Raw genomic sequence first — 15,774 nt, 5'->3', positions numbered from 1 at the left:
TCACCAAGATAGTGCTTGCAGCCTGGGCAACATGGCAAAACTCCGTGTCTACAAAAATTAGCTGGGCGTGGTGGTGCATGTCTGTGTTCCAGCTACTCGTGAGGCTGAAGGTGGGAGGACTGCTTGAGCCCACAAGGTTGAGGCTGCAGTGAGCCGAGATCACACCACTGCACTCCAGCCTGGGTGGGACAGAGTGATACCCTGTCTCAAAAAAGAAAAAGTGCCTGCAAAACACTGAACACGGAGGTGGAAACAGTGCTTAATAGGAGGGTTAGCTGTTGCTGGTTACACAGAAGCCTGTGTCCAAGGGGCTACCTGGAGGTCCAAGCGGGAGTCAGGTAGATAAAGGAGAAAGAGGTGTTATGTGGAATAAAGGAGGGACCTGGGAATGGGGCTGAACTTTCAGAGAGGGGTCCTCTGGCTGGTTTCATAAAACTGGGCCTGAGCCTAGAGAGGGGGATGTGGAAGAAAAAGCAGGGTCAGAAGCAGCCCCATTTGGGTCCTGAGGCCAGAGAGGCTTTCACAAACCTCTAGGTGGCCGACCCAAACACCCGGGAGACCCAAGGAGGAGCAGATGGGTGGCTGGGACTGCTGTCCAGTTGTGGGGTAGGGATATGTCAGAAACTGGTATGGGCCTGCACATTCATTCTATTCATCCACAAATATTGAGTTTGTACAATGTGCCAGGTTCTGTGCCAGTTTAACAGGTTATCACTGTTAACTGGCAGTGATTTAACAGGTTATCATCTGGAATGCATGTCCCCATGCAGAAGTGACTACACCAACTTATCAGACTTGTGGGGTGGATTTTCATTTTCCATTTCCTTTCTCAGATCAGTGAGCCGGTCAGGTCCCTGCTGAGGAAGGAGCTGACGCAGGGACGTCTGAAACTCGTTTATTACCCTGAGTATATAACAAATAGAACACAGTCACAGTATTAAAAAAAACAGCAGGAATTAATTAGGTGCAGGCTACGACACGTATGGCACCAAGGACACGTTTCTTTCATCAGAGTCTGCAGCTGGTTACTTGGAAAAAGCCAGTTATGATTGTAAAAATTTTATTCTCAATAACAATTCCACTAAGATTATACAAAGTACATTCAATACTTAAGAATGGCAAAGGTGGGGAGAGGAGGAGAGGAAGCCAGTTTGGCCTGGAAGCATCAACAGTTGACTCCAACAAAGGAAGCCCAGCTGGGCTGGAGGAAGTTGGGGGTGGAGGTCCGGTTGTAAAAAATAAAAATGTGGATCGGTAGAAAAAGGCCACCCACAAGGAAGCAGGGTGAGCGTGCATGTTCCTGGGGGAGGGCAGGAGGCTCAGCTGACATGCTGCTGCTGGGCACTGGAGTTCAGGCAGGCTCCGAGTTGGTGGGGGGCAGGTTTTTATGCTTGAAATACTGCACAACTTGTTGGGGCAGCTCCGCCAGCACAGCTTTGGCCAAGGTCTCTTTTGCTGCCTGCAGGGTGGAGGAGGGTGGGGTGGGGAAGAGAGAGAATAAGGATTAATGACTGGAAGTTGTGAGCAGCACTATGCCCAGAAGGCTGCTACAGCAGGTGTCCATTGAGGACAAAATTAGGGCTGCGGGCCAGGGCTGTCTGCAAGTGGCGTCCCTTATCTCAGCCCAGGCCTGAAATTCCCCCTGATCGCAGTGACTTCCTTTAGGTTAGGTGTAAGTGTTACCTGGAGCACTTGAGATGCTTGGGAGTAACGGGTTAGGATGACTCCGTCTGCGGGAAGCACCTATGCGTCTGGCAAACATTTCCTGAGCACCTTCTTGGCGGGAATAAATGGGCCTGACAGTCTGGTTCACTAGTGAACGGCCAGCCACAGGCCAGGCACATGGAGGTACTCGGTCACCAACCTGTGCATGAAGGGGTGACGGATGCCCAGCGTTTGTCCTTAGGAAGCGAATGCTCCAGAAGGAGTAGAACCATCGCAGGCAACCCCAGAGGATGCTGGGCAGAGAGGTGAGGGCCACTGGGTGTAAACCAGCATGGGCAGTTCTTGCTGAGGCTGGGTTAAGCCCCCACCCAGCAGTACGGGGGTGGCATTACAGTACAGCAGTACAGTGGAGAGACTGCTCCCCTATGGGACTCCTCATGGACCCTGCTGCTAGGGCAGTGATCAGGAAGCCAACCCCGGCCTCCTTGTGGGCAGACCTGGGATCACCTGCAAATAAAGCCAGAGCCACTTCCAGGAACAAGGCTGAGGACACCATTCTCCCAGGCAGAGGGATTTAGGGAGAGGACGTCAACCTAAGATGACTGGGAGGCCTTGTTTTCCGTCTGCAAAATGAGGGGGCTTGCTGGGGTGTGATGATCAGGAAAACCCCTCTCTCCTCCTGCACTTTACACCACATGGATAGCCCCAGCCTCTCATCAGACCCCACTAGACAGCAGGTCCTCCAGGAAGCCCTGCCCCAGAGCCTCAGGCTAGATGCCCACGGCTCCATGTTCCATCAGTTTGTGGAAGCAAGTGCTCACACTATCACAACGGCCACCACCAGGGCAAGGCCTGGCACGGCGCCTGGCACATAGCAGGACCTCAGAAGAGCACAGTCAATGGAGTGGAGAAGTCTAGGATTGGGCCAGACAACCCCAAGACTCTCAAGCTTGATTATGAGCTATGGTGGCTGGGATCCTGTAACCGCCCCCTCCCAGCCCAAGCCCACACTCACGTTGCGGAACTCTCGAAAGGGAACGAACTGCACAATATCGCGGGCTGCCTCCTCCCCCGTGTGGGAGCGCAGCGTGCGGCTGTCCCCATCCAGGAACTCCATGGCAGCGAAGTCCGCATTGCCCACGCCCACAATGATGATGGACATGGGCAGCTTGGAAGCCTGCACCACGGCATGCCGCGTCTCCTCCATGTCACTGATGACCCCATCCGTGATGATGAGGAGGATGAAGTACTGCTGCAGGGAGGGAGCCAACGGGGCACTCAGCAAGGCCGAGGCCCTGGCACCCCTTCTCCCTCCCTCTACCCCAAACCCTCTGAGTCCTGGAGGAAGGCAGTGCATCTTACCCAGCTGCAGCCAAGTCCCAGACAACTCGCTATGCATCCTGCTCTCAGCACCTCACCCCTGCAGGCCTCTCATGCTCTAAACTCTGACCTGGTCACAGCAGGAAGTACAAACTGCTCTCCCCTCCTGTCCTGTGTGTTATCTTAGACTCCCCCTTGGGGCCTCTGAGAGCCCTGGACTCTGGGCCTGGCCTTGCCAGTTGCTACACTGTGGGACTCTAGGCAACTGACTTGACTCATAGTGCCTCAGTTTCTTCATCTGCAAAGTGGGAGTTGTTGCAGATAATGTGCCTGACGTGGCAGTAGCCCAGTCAGCTGCATTCCCGACAGGCCCACAGCTGGTGCAGGAGGACTCATCTGGCTGATGGGCTGCTCTGGGACCGGTCTCCCCCTCTCTGCTGCACCTGGGCATGGGCACCTGTGACCCCCTCCATTCCCTACTCAACAGGGCAATCTGAGACACCTTGCAGGAGCTAAAGCAGGTCGTCTGGGCCAGGGCTTCCAGGAGTGTGGGACTCTGCTGACAAATAAGTGGATTTGGGCCACATCCCAAACACAGCACTGAGCACCATCAAGTCATCAAGTCACCCCGGAAGAGGACTGGTTTGCAGTGGCCTTTCAATTCTATGAACTGCACCCAGGAGCAAGTCTTGGTTTGGTACTACTGTGTCTTTCATGTCTCTCTAACATTTGCTAAGCTTCTTATCAACGGAAAGGGAAGGCAGGAAGCCCAGAGCTTGAGGAGACAATAGTCTCCGGCTAGACTTTAATACCATTGTACAGCTTGTTGTGTTTATTTTTGTTACTCTCTATTTATGGCAAGTGATACTGCTTTTTTCATTTACACTGGGATATAGAGTTTCTTTATAAATTAAAATTTAAAAATTGAATAATTAGTGTGGGAGATATATAAAATACAAACTGTGAAGTGGGGCCGGGGTGTGCCTGAGTGAAGTGCAGGAAGGCTCACTGGACCATCTGAGGGTGAGGGCCCAGGATTCCAAATTGGCCAAGAACTCTTTTTTTTTTTTTTTTTCAGACTGAGTCTCGCTCTGTCGTCCACACTGGCACAACCTGGGCTCACTGCAACCTCCACCTCCTGGGTTCAAGTGATTCTCCTGCCTCAACCTCCCAAGTAGCTGGGATTACAGGCACCCGCCACCAGGCCTGGCTAATTTTTGTATTTTCAGTAGAGTTGGGGTTTCACCACGATGGCCAGGCTGGTCTCAAACTCCTGACCTCAGGTGATCCACCTGCCTCGGCTTCCCAAAGTGCTGGGATTACAGATGTGAGCCACCACGCCCAGCCAAGAACTTATTTTCAGCTCAGCTCTGTCCTTAGTACCCACTGACCCCTTTAGGGGAAGCTCAGTTTCCCCCATCCCTAACATCAACAGATCAGCTCTTGTGATCTTCATATCCTCTGTTTGGGGCTTTACTCTTCCAGAAGAGGAAACTGGGGCTTAGCCTAGTCAAGGTCATGGAGCTAAGGAGGGTGGAACCAAGCTGGACCCCAGGTCAGCCCTTGGCCACCTTCATATCCAGCAAAGCCACTTGTTCCCTGGGGAGGTTGCAGAGGCTACAAGCTCAGCCTTCCAGGGTGCCTTGTTCCTGTCTGCCCGCCAAGTACAACTGTGGAGGGAAGGAGCAGGGTGAGCTGTGTGGAGACATGGACCCCACCACCCTCACCTCCAGCTCCAGGCAGCAGTGGTCTAGCTCCAGCACTGTGCCTTTAAGAGACCAATCCCTTGGCTGGGGATACCTGTTGCCATGGAGATGGCAGCCTGAATCCCACAGTGGAGGGCTACTGTTGCCAGCCCCCCATCCCTGGCTGTGAGGGGCCTCAGAAGCCCATCCAGACCCTACCCTTGACAGCCCACCATTGTTCCTGGGCCCCTTCCCTTAGGCGGCCCTCCAACCCCACCTCAATACCATCAGAAACAGTCCAGGGCAATATTTCTGGGACACCTGAGCAGACAGGTAGAAAGACACTAAGAGGCCAAGCAATGAAGAAAGAAAAAAATGCTTGGTCTTGGTCTAACGGGCCCCACCCTTCAGTGGGTGGGATCTGTCTCCAAGCCCGTTCCAGTTCAGGCAGGCAGTGCCCACTCCCTCCACACATGGCCCTCCTGGCTCCCTCCTTTCTATTAGCCCCGTGCCTAGGAGATGTGTGGGGCTCAGGCCTGGGCCTACCTCTTAGCTGGCAGCCCTCCTCCCTGGGGAGCCTGGGGGCAGACAGGGCCAGGTTCCTGCAGGACTATGGGCACCAGTGGCCAGAGGAGGTGATACCACACAGTGACAGCTCTACACAGACCCTGCCTGTCACCCTCACTCTGACTCCCATTCTAGAGGAGTGGAGCTCAGACAGGTGATGTAACTTGTTGAGGCCTCACAGCCGGGAACTGGCACAGTCCAGATTGAACCCAGCCTGGCTGACTCCGAAGCTGGGGCTCTTTACATGATGTCCTCCTCCACCGCCCACTGGCACCAGTGGCCTGTCATTGTCTCCAACAGAGGGGCCTGGCAGGGAAAAGCTTTCCTCCCACCCAGCATGCCAGTGTCTGAGGGCCTGAATATCCAGGATAGCAGCCCAGGGTGGGGCCCAGAGCCCTGGTACTGGACTTTAACCCACACCCCTGTATGCCAATCAACCAGCCACCATGCCCACACCCAGGGGCTTGGCCTTAGCGAGTGCCCAGCTGCGCCTGAGGTCAGCAGCCCAGACCTCGGCAGTGGAAGTGCAGCTGACAAGTCCCCGGCTTCCCGCCCAGCCTAGACAAAGCCAGAGTTGCTCAGGAGCCTCAAAAGTCTATTACACAGCCCTACCCCCAGGACAGATCAAAGGGGACGGGGCTGTAGATGGAGAGAACGGAGGGTAGAATCGGGTGCAAGGGGTTGGAAGAGGCTCTGCAGGCTCTGTTGTCTCTGCAGATGGCCCTGGTTCACCCTGTCCCCAGCATTCCCACCTCCAGAAACAGCCCATCACTGTCAGATTGAATCCAAAAACCCAACTCCCAACAAGGACGAAGCAACTCTTGCCTTTACCCCGAGGTTCTTCAGGTTTCTAGGGCTGTAAACAACTGCTTCCCCTAATGCATTTAACGTGTGATTTGATTTATAAGAAATTGACTTGACCACAACAGTTCCAGGCAGAGTCTAGGGAAGCTGCACTTACTCCCTAGCTCATTTCAGGGAAGTTGGCAGCTGAGGACCCTGCGAGGGGAGTGGGTGGAATTCCCAGGGAGCTGGCTGGGTGCTTCCCAGCTCCCCCTCTACTGGGACACAAGACACCTGGGTGACCAACCAGGAATGGGCCATGAATAGCAAGGAGCCAAGGCAGAGGGAAAGATGAAGGCCTGAGATAGGAGACCCCCAAGGCCCACTCAAACCTGCATAAGACCTTCCAGTGGCTCCCCACCGCCCTCCAGAGAAAACCCAGATTCCTCAATGGCTTCTGAGGCCCCGCAGGAACTGGCCTACCTTTCAGCCTCACCTCGCCCCACCTCCTCCTCTTTCAACACATTCCTTCCTTCTGGTACACCCACACACCAAACCTCCAGGCCTCGGCACGTGCCGTTCGTTCCCTCCGCCTGAGACACTCCACGCACACACATCCTTTATGAGGCTAACTCAAGCATCCTCCAAGTTTCAGCTCACATGTCACTTTCCCAAGAAGCCTTTCCTGAGCCCTCCATCTGGGTCGGATGCCACCTCTGCCCGTGCTCCCATCGCCTCAGGCTTAGTCCCCCTGCCTCCTGCTCCTGGCCTAGGGCTCCTCACTAGACTGCAGGCTCTGGGAGGGCAGAGGCCCTGTCTCACTCATCATGGTCTCCCCAGTGCTACGCAGAAGTTGCTCGGTAAAGATGTGTTGAGTGAATGAATGGGAGAGTGCAGCCCTGCCTAGAGAGAGGCTTCCACCACCTGCTCTCAATTTCCTGTACGTGGGTGTGCATCGGTGCACATATGTCTGGGGATGGGGAGGGTGAAGCCACACCAAATATTCTTCCCCAAACTAAAAAACGGCTGACAAAACCATCAGGGGATAATTCATAAATGACTTCCTTTTGCTTTGGGACTAATTGTGCTTGGCATCACTGAATGCTAGCCCAAGAGGTGTCCCCAAAAGATTCGGCCAGCAGGGAAGCACTTTATGTGTGCCAGGCACTACGCTGAGCAATTTCTATGCCTATCTAGTTCTAGAAGGCAGGGACTGTTTCCATTATCCTCGTCGCACAGATGAGGAAACAAGTTCACAGAGTTTAAGCTACCTGCTCTGGGTCCCACGAAGTCAGGAAGTTGGGGAGCTGGGATTTGAACCTCCCAGAGCTTGAGGCTGAACCACCAGGCAGCCCCACCTCCCCTCCACTGGTGCACCCTGAGGCCAAGGGGATAAGGTAAGGCAGGAGGTAGAGAATGGCCTTATCTGTTCTTGGACATCAGAGTGGGAGGGCCTGATAAGAGGTCCCTTGGCCCCACTCCTGCAGGTTAGAGATGCTCAGACATCCCCTGAGGTCACACAGCCTGGGTGGGTGACAGAGCTTTTCCAGCAGAAGGGAGCCAGGAGGTGGCTGCCTCCCCCAGGCCGGGAGGACCAAGTCGCAGTAAAAGTGGCTGGGATGTCCAGAGGACTAGCACCAGGTGCTTGGGCCTCAAGTCCTTCTGCTTCTTCCCTCTGGGGAGCTCTCCGCAGCTGCTCCCCAGAACACACAAATGCCCTTCCTGGCCTTTCCTGGGGCCCAAACCCACTCAGACCTGGGTCCAGCAGATATAGACCCACCTCTCCCCAGGACCCTGGTTCCTGCCCAGTCCTGCCCCAGCTCTGCAGGTGCAGCAGTGAAAGGTCCCTGGCGCTAACACTGGGCTGCACGCCCGCTCCCTGCCTCACATTTTTCCCCTTAAACAAACATGCAAGACTTTCTTTTTCTATCCCTTTGAAAGCCTGCTCAGGGTGGACAAGACTGGGTGGGACAATGGCCTGGCACCCAAACAGGAGGGAGTGCAAGCTGAAGCCTGCCTCTTGCTGTGCCCTCTCTAGCCAGTTCTAGCCCAGCAAACCCAGGAACTAAAAAAAAAAAAAAAAAAAAAAAAAAATCCCAGCCAGGTGCCGTGGCTCACGTCTGTAATCCCAGCACTCTGGGAGGCTGAGGTGGGCAGATCAGTTGAGGTCAGGAGTTCAAGACCCAGCGTGGCCAACATGGTGAAACTCTGTTTCTACTAAAAATACAAAAATTAGCCCAGCATGGTGGCAGGTGCTTGTAATCCCAGCTACTCAGGAGGTTGAGTCAGGAGAATCGCTTGAACCCAGGAGGTGAAGATTGCAGTGAGCTGAGACTGTGCCACTGCACTTCAGCCTGGGCAACAGAATGAGACTTTGTCTCAAAAAAAAAAAAAAAAAAAAATCCCTCCCAGGCCCTTCCCAGTTACTGCCCATTAAGCCTGCACCTAGGTCCTCACAGCACACTGGGGGTTTACTATGCCCATTTCATAAGAGGAAATGGGTCTGGGTGCAGTGGCTCACATCTGTAATCCCAGCACTTTGGGAGGCTGAGGCGGGAGGATCACCTGAGGACAGGGGTTCGAGACAGGCCTGGCCAACATAGTGGAACCCTATCTCTACTAAAAATACAAAAAATTAACTGGGCGTGGTGGTGGGCACCTGTACTCCCAGCTACTCAGGATGCTGAGGCAGGAGAATCGCTTGAACCCGGGAGGCGGAGGTTGCAGTGAGCCGAGATCACACCATTGCACTCCAGCCTGGGCAACAAGAGCGAAACACTGTCTCAAAAAACAGAAAGAGGAAATGGGTTTAGAGCAGGAAACATTCCATTCCATTAAGAAGAAACATGCCCCAGGCTCCGAGTTGCCAGGGTCAGGGCCGGGACGCTCCTTCCGGCACTCTGAGCTCCTTCTGGCCGGGTGCTGCCTCCACGTCCTGCGCTTCCTGTTCCCTCTACCCTGGCCACGCTTCCCTGGGCGCTTTGCTGACCTGTCCTTCTCCGTCCCTCAGGTCTTTTTGGGTGCCAGGTGCTGAGTGATCTTATTTAATCCTAATACTACCTCCTCCTGATTGATCCTATTAGTTTTCCCACTGTACAAATGAGGAAACTAAGGTGATGTGACTTGCCCAAGTCACACAGTGAGGAAGGGACAGCAGCAGGATTCAAACCCTGGCACCTGCCACTCCAGGGTACCCATGTTTCCCACAGATCCTCTGCTGCCTCCTGAACCATCAGAACAGGCTCTGCCCCTGCCTGCTCCTATTGAAACCGCCTTTGCAAAATTATAACTGAGGAAATTATGACAGCGAAAGAAATCAGACCTAACTGACTCCATCTTGCTTCTAACCCTTCAACTGTCCTTGTTTATTCCTCGGTGTAGGCTAAACTAACTTTGGGAAGGGATTCAGCTCTTGGTTTGACTCTGAAACGAACTGATAACAGCCCATTCCCAAAAAGACCCTCTTCTTGCCTGGGGTCCAGTATGTCTTTGCAGGACTAACAAATCAGCTACAGATTAGAAATTACAGTTTAGGAGTCATGCAGCCTCTGGCTCCAAGAGTCTGAACCTCCCCAAATTAGGGATGTCACTATTGTGAAACCTAAGATCAGTGCTTGAGATATTTTGCAGACCCTGCACTCCATGGATCAGCTGACACCACCCAGACCGGTAATCTGGCTCAATCAGTTCTGCCATCGTACCCAGGAACAGAAGACAGCAAGAAAAACTCACTTCAACCCCCTATGATTCCATCTCCAGCCTGACCAATCAGCACTCCCCACTTTCCAAGCTTCTCCTTGCCACATTATCTTTAAAAACTCTGATCCCCAAATGCTCGGGGAGACTGATTTGAGTAATAATAAAAGTCCGGTCTCCTGCACAACCAGCTCTGTGTGAATTACTCTTTCTCCATTGCAATTCCCCTGTCTTGATAAATCATTCTGTCTAGGCAGTGGGCAAGGTGAACCCACTGGGCAGTTGCACTATCTTTCCCACCACCTCCCAGAAGTCAACTGGCACCTCCCTGGTGAGCAGGTGCCTCCCTCCTCTGGCTGGTCCCAATGGTCCCCTTAGGCATGGGACCGGGTCCCTTTCCCTGGGGGAGGAGGCTCTGACTGAGCTTGTACAACTCACATCCCTCAGCCCGTGCTGACTTCATCCATTCACAGCATGATGAGCCTGCACAGCCCAGGTGCTGGACCAGGTGCGGAGAGAAGGATGTGAACTAGATGCTGCCAACCATCATCAGGGCCAGCCAGGAACAGGCAGAGAAGGCAAGAGATCTGCTTCACATAGGTGGTCAGGGAAGGCTGCTTGGGGGAGGAGGCCCTGAGGGAGAGCCTTGCAGAGTCCAGGAAGGACCTGCAGGGGAACAGCTGGGAGTGCTCGAAGAACACAGAGGGGGTTAGGTGGCAGAATCATCCTAAGAGAAGGAAAGGGCTGTGCAGTCAGTGAGCGGGTCGGTAAGGAAGGCAGTAAGGAAGGCAGAGGCTGGCCTCAGGGGATCCCATCTGATGGCGAAGGGTTTTTGGCAGGGCAGAGGCTGGATCTGACCCTCCAGTGGGGGAAACAAATGGTAGCTTGTGGACTGGTGGTCTGAGGAGTGGTGAGAGCAGCTGCAGGGCCCAGTGAGAGACCTGTGGCCAAGGGGAAGTGGGTGAATTTGGGATATGTTAGAGTCTAGTGAAATGAACACTCTAGAAGTGACTTCAGCAACCCTCTTCTTTCAATGGAGGTGGAAGATGAGAAAGGGGCAGGGGCTGGCCGAGGTCTCCCAGGAGGTAGTGGCCAGAAAGGAATTGGAGTCAAGTCTCCTCAACCCAGACCAGCATCCAGGCTGGGTGCCTGATTCCCCATCATGGTGCTGGAGCCTGAGGAGCAGGGCTGGGTCAGGGGCTAAGAAGTCCTATGCATAGGGCATGTAGGTCAGTCAGGTCCCCAAGGTCAGGAGAAGGCAGAAGGGACATCAGATAACTGCCCTTAGGACAGGGGGAGAAGACCCCTCAACTCATACTGCAGAGAGAGGCAAGGGCAGGTCATGGTGGAAATGGGGAGGTGGGCAAGGTGACCCTTGGTGACCCCATCACTGGCATCAGACCCTGCCAGTAGGGCCTGCCTGGGAGCCAGTCTGCAGCTGGGGGCGGGAGAAGGGAAGGGAGACCAGGGTTGCAGATGCCTGGGATGGCTGCTTACCATATATTCCAGATGTCATGCAGCTACTTTGGCAGCCTCAGGCCGGGCCAGTGAGGCTCTAGGCTTGTTGCTGAGTGTAGGGCCAGGGCCAGACAGTTCAGTAGCCCTCAGTGTGAGGCAGGGGCAGCTCTGATTGGAACTGGGTGGCTCAGAAGGGTCAGTGTTAGGGCCTCAGGGATCACCACCTCCAGTTTTCCATCTTGTTACTCTTGTGGGAATAATGAGTACCTCGCCCTGGGGAGACATCTCCCATTGATCACAGCCCTGCTTCCTGCTCAGCATGAATGGATTTGCTTTCTTCAGTCTGTGCTCCAGGAAGCCAGGACCAATCAAGTTAAGCTTGACTCAACTCTTACAATACGTGAAGGTAAAGCAAGGCCCAGAGGTGTCCACTAGGATTTAAAGCAAAGAGAAGGCAGAATATCCTGCTCCCCAGCCCAGAGGACGTGCGTGGTTCCTGGCATGCCTGGCTTGCAGCTGCCTACTCACCGTGGCCGTCTGCTGCTGTGTGGCCTGGGCCGCAAACCGGGCCACGTGGTTGACGATGGGGGAGAAATTGGTAGGACCGTAGAAGCGGATGTGGGGCAGGCAAGCTGAGTACGCCTGGGCAATACCATCCACACCTGCCTCGGGAGAAGAGTCTGGATCAGCCAGGTCTCCCTGACCCCATACCCACTCTCATCTCCCTGCTGATAAAGCATCTATTTCATGCTTACCCAAAATGGTCCTGCCATGGCTAGCATAGGCCTCGTGAGACTGGAAGCTGCCAGAGGGAAGGGCCAGCATGGTAGAAAGCCAAGAGCCCTGAATGTGAAGTCAGACAGGCCTGAAGAGTTTGAATCCTGCCTTTTCTTTGAGACGGAGTCTTGCTCTGTCACCCAGGCTGGAGTGCAGTGACAGGATCTTGGCTCACTGCAATCTCCACCTCCCAGGTTCAAGCAATTCTCCTGCCTCAGCCTCCCAACTAGCTGGGACTACAGGCATGTGTCACCACACCCGGCTAATTTTTGTATTTTTAGTAGAGGCAGGGTTTCGCTGTGTTACCCAGGCTGGTCTCAAACTCCTGACCTCAGGTGATCTGCCCACTTTGGCCTCCCAAAGTGCTGGGATTACAGGCGTGAGTCACCGCGTCCAGCCTAAATTCTGCCTTTCTTAGCTGTGGGACCTGCGGCAAGTAGTTTAATCTTTCTGAGGCTATATCTTTATCTGTCAATGGGACTGATAATCTACACTCTGGCAGTTGGCAGGAGGGGGGGTCTCTCAGGCCTTTCCAAAGAAGGGGCTTGGCAAAGCTTGCAGTGATGCTTTGAGACCATGGGAAGCCATCTGGAGGTCCATTCCGGATATGCTATGGCTTCTGTTCAGGGTTGGGGGATCGAGGCATTTGCACAGTGCCTGTACAGAGTAGGTGCTCTGTAAATAGCTGCTGTTATGAGCACACTGCCCTGTAGCCCTGCCCAGAGGCCTCTGGCCAGGGATGAAGTTGACCAACCAAAATATCTCTGGAGATCTACCCCAAATCAGACAGCCTGGCCCAGCTTTGGGGATCCCCAGGGAAGGTAGATGCTATGTTGAAGCCAAGTCCTAGGCTGAAAGGTCTCATGATGGTAGAAACAGCCCCCTTCCATACCCACCTGCATCCCCTCTCCTCCACTCAGAGTTTTCTTCCTCCCTTCCTCCATCCCTCCCTTCCTTCCTTCCATCTTCCTTTTTCTTTCTTTCTCTCTTTTCTTCCTTTCTTCCTCCCTCCCTCCCCTCCTCCCTCCCTTCCTCCTTTCCTTCCTTCCTTCCTCCCTCCCTCCTTCTCCCTTCTCCTTCCCCTTCCCTTCCTTTCCTTTCCTTTCCTTTTCTGTCTCTCTCTTTCCTTTCTTTCTCTTCTCCTTCCTTTTTTTTTTTTGAGACAGAGTCTCACTCTGTTACCCAGGCTGGAGTGCAGTGACATGATCTCAGCTCACTGCAACCTCTGCTACCTGGGTTCAAGTGATTCTCCCACCTCAGCCTCCTGAGTAGCTGGGATTACAGGTGCGCACCACCACGCCTGGCTAATTTTTGTAGTTTTAGTACAGACGGGGTTTCACAATCTTGGCCAGGCTGGTCTTGAACTCCTGACCTCTGATCTACCCACCTCGGCCTTCCAAAGTGCTGGGATTACAGGTGTGACCCTCCCTTCCCCTCCCCATCTCTCTCTTTCTTTCCTCCCACCTCAGCCTCCTGAGTAGCTGGGACCACAGGCATACGCCACCATGCCTGGGTAATTTTTTTAATTTGTAGAAACAGGGTCTCCCTCTATTGCCCAGGCTGGTCTTGAACTCCTAGGCTCAAGCGCTCCTCCTGCCTCAGCTTCCCAAAGTGCTGGGATTACAGGCATGAGCCACGGCATGCGGCCTCTAATAGCTTCTTAACTGTCCCTAGGAGGCTCAGAAACCCTCTTAGGCCCAGGAGTGGGGATGAACACAGACACCACACTCACTTCCCAGCCCCTGCTTCCCCCTGATCCCCTCCCAGAGCAGGGCTGGCCTTCCCAGCAAGGGGGTGGGTGGGATGGAGGTGAAAGCAGGTGTGGCTGGTGCCACCCTCACCTCCTCCTGGTTTACACAGGGCTTCCTGTCAGTGGCTTCCTGTAATTCTCACTGAATCACCCAGTAAAGTGAGAAGAGCAGCTGTCATAGTTTTCCTGGAGCAGGTAAGGAGGCAAAGGCCCAAGAGGTACAGTGACCTTTCCAAGGTCCCACAGCTAGGAAGGGCAGCAGCTGGCCTTGAATCCAGGACTATCTGACTCCAAACTGCAGCTCTTCCCCCTCTGTCACTCTGAACAACAGTAAGGGGGAGGGGAAAGGAGAAAGAAATGAAAACCTGTCCTCTGCCCTCCCTCCACCCAGGGAGCTGGCCAGGCCTGTAGCAAACACAGGGCAGCTGCAGGTGGGTCTGACACTCACCTGAGCAGAAGGGGTTGGTGGGGTTGAAGTTGATGGCAAACTCATGGGAGACCTGAAACGCAGAGAAAACGCTGAGCTGCAGCCTCCCGCCCCCAAACCCAGACCCAGGCCGCCACCCACTGCCAGGCCAAGCCTCCCTTTGAGAGCACCGGCTCGTAACCCCCACCCCTACCCTCCTCTAGGCCACTGATACCCCCCACATCTGCTTTTCATCTCCACTGCTGGGTGTGACCCACAGAGAGGCCCAACCACCCTCTCCTCATAGTGGAGGAAACCGAGACCCTGGTGTGTCACCCTGGGCTCTTCTGGGGACTGGCGCTGCCTATGCCCTGTCAGTCCTCTAAGAGTCCTGGGTGGGACAGGGATTCCCCTGCGGGCCAGGGTTCCAGGATGCTCCCTCATCACTGCTACTGCTGGATGTGGGCTCCACAATTAGAGCACCGCTTCTCTGGGCTTCAGAGGCTTTTCCTACCTTAATAGTAAGCAAAGGGGCTTAGAGGGGAGCCCGCCTTGTGCCAGACAGCCAAACGGGGGTGAGCTGACAGCCCGCTCAGAGCTGACCTGGCGATCAGGGAGTGTAAGGGGGCTGCAAGAGGAGCGGATGGGGCTACCACAGGCTCCCCAGGGACTCATCCTGCTTCTCTGCCTCCAGGCCCAGCACTCAGCCCCAGAGGATCATCAGAGGCTGACCCGGACACTCCGGGACACTGCTGCACCCATCACATCTGGCTGCTGCTGCTCACGTGGCTTCGGGGTACAGAAGGACTCATAACTGGCCCCGTTCAGGGCTGTGGGTGAGACTGCAGTGCCTGCAGAACCCAGGGCCTGGGGAGATGCTGCAGAGCTCAGATGGGGGACAGCCCCTCCTTTCTTCCCTCCCCTGCAGCCCTACAGCCCCAAATCGCCCTCATCCCCCTTCCTACCACGTACCACATCCACATTCAGTGCTGTGCCGGAATCCCCTTACTCCTTCCTCACAACACCCCAATGGAAGGGCATCTGTTATCACCTCATCTTATGGATGACAAAATAGACACAGAGTGGACTAGAATTTTCCCACATTTCCTGGCGGGCAGAGCTGGGACTCGAACTGAGGTCAGGCTACCACCAGAGCTCACGCTAACCTCCAAAGGCATTCCTCCCCCAGGGATTTTCAATGAGGAGGGTGGAGGGGTGCCCAGGACAAAGCGACCGCCTCCCCGGTCCTCAGCTGCAGGGGGAGGGCTTTTGTCTGGGCACAGACAATCTCAGACAGACGCTTCAGCTCCAAGACACGATGACGGGGGTACTGGGAGGCTCTCCTGCATCCAGCGTCCCCATTTTACAAATAAACAAACCGAGGCCCAGAAAAGGGAAGCCAGGCACCAGAGCCACACAGTCGAATGGGCCTGAGACCCAGTGCCCTCCCCTCCCCTGGGGGTGGGAGTTGGTCTTACTCCTGGGGAAGAGGGCAGGGACCCAGTAGTGGGGCTCAGTCTGGCCTCTCTGGCAGCCCGGGGAAGGGGAGGCATCGGGAGGACTCCTCCCTGTTTCGGGCAATGGGGTTTTCCGTTCTTTGCTGTCTGCTTTAGGTGCCTGGCACAGAGCCAGTCCTCTGGTGTCCCTCTTGGGTCCTGTCCCTGTCC

General features: G+C 54.7%; 1 protein-coding gene across 2 annotated transcripts in view; it reads right to left on the bottom strand.

Moving 5' to 3' along the window:
• Nucleotides 1–879: 879 nt before the first annotated feature.
• Nucleotides 880–15,774, bottom strand: part of CPNE2 (copine 2) — a 56,162-nt gene continuing 41,267 nt past the window's right edge. The window contains exons 13-16 of one of the 2 annotated variants that reach the window (XM_032157413.2): nt 14,150–14,201; nt 11,703–11,836; nt 2,681–2,917; nt 880–1,459 (exon numbers count right to left, since the gene is read on the bottom strand). In XM_032157413.2, the coding sequence (XP_032013304.1) occupies nt 1,352–1,459; nt 2,681–2,917; nt 11,703–11,836; nt 14,150–14,201 (531 nt within the window). In that variant the 3' untranslated portion in view covers nt 880–1,351. Of the gene's footprint in view, nt 1,460–2,680; nt 2,918–10,255; nt 10,444–11,702; nt 11,837–14,149; nt 14,202–15,774 lie in introns of those variants that run through there. The other variant, XM_058441020.1, reaches the window with a different exon arrangement.

Source organism: Hylobates moloch, unplaced genomic scaffold (genome assembly GCF_009828535.3).
Source record: "Hylobates moloch isolate HMO894 unplaced genomic scaffold, HMol_V3 SCAFFOLD_6, whole genome shotgun sequence".
Taxonomy (NCBI): Eukaryota; Metazoa; Chordata; class Mammalia; order Primates; family Hylobatidae; genus Hylobates; species Hylobates moloch.
Note: the sequence above shows the minus strand (reverse complement) of the source record. Positions and strands in the feature narration are given on the sequence as shown.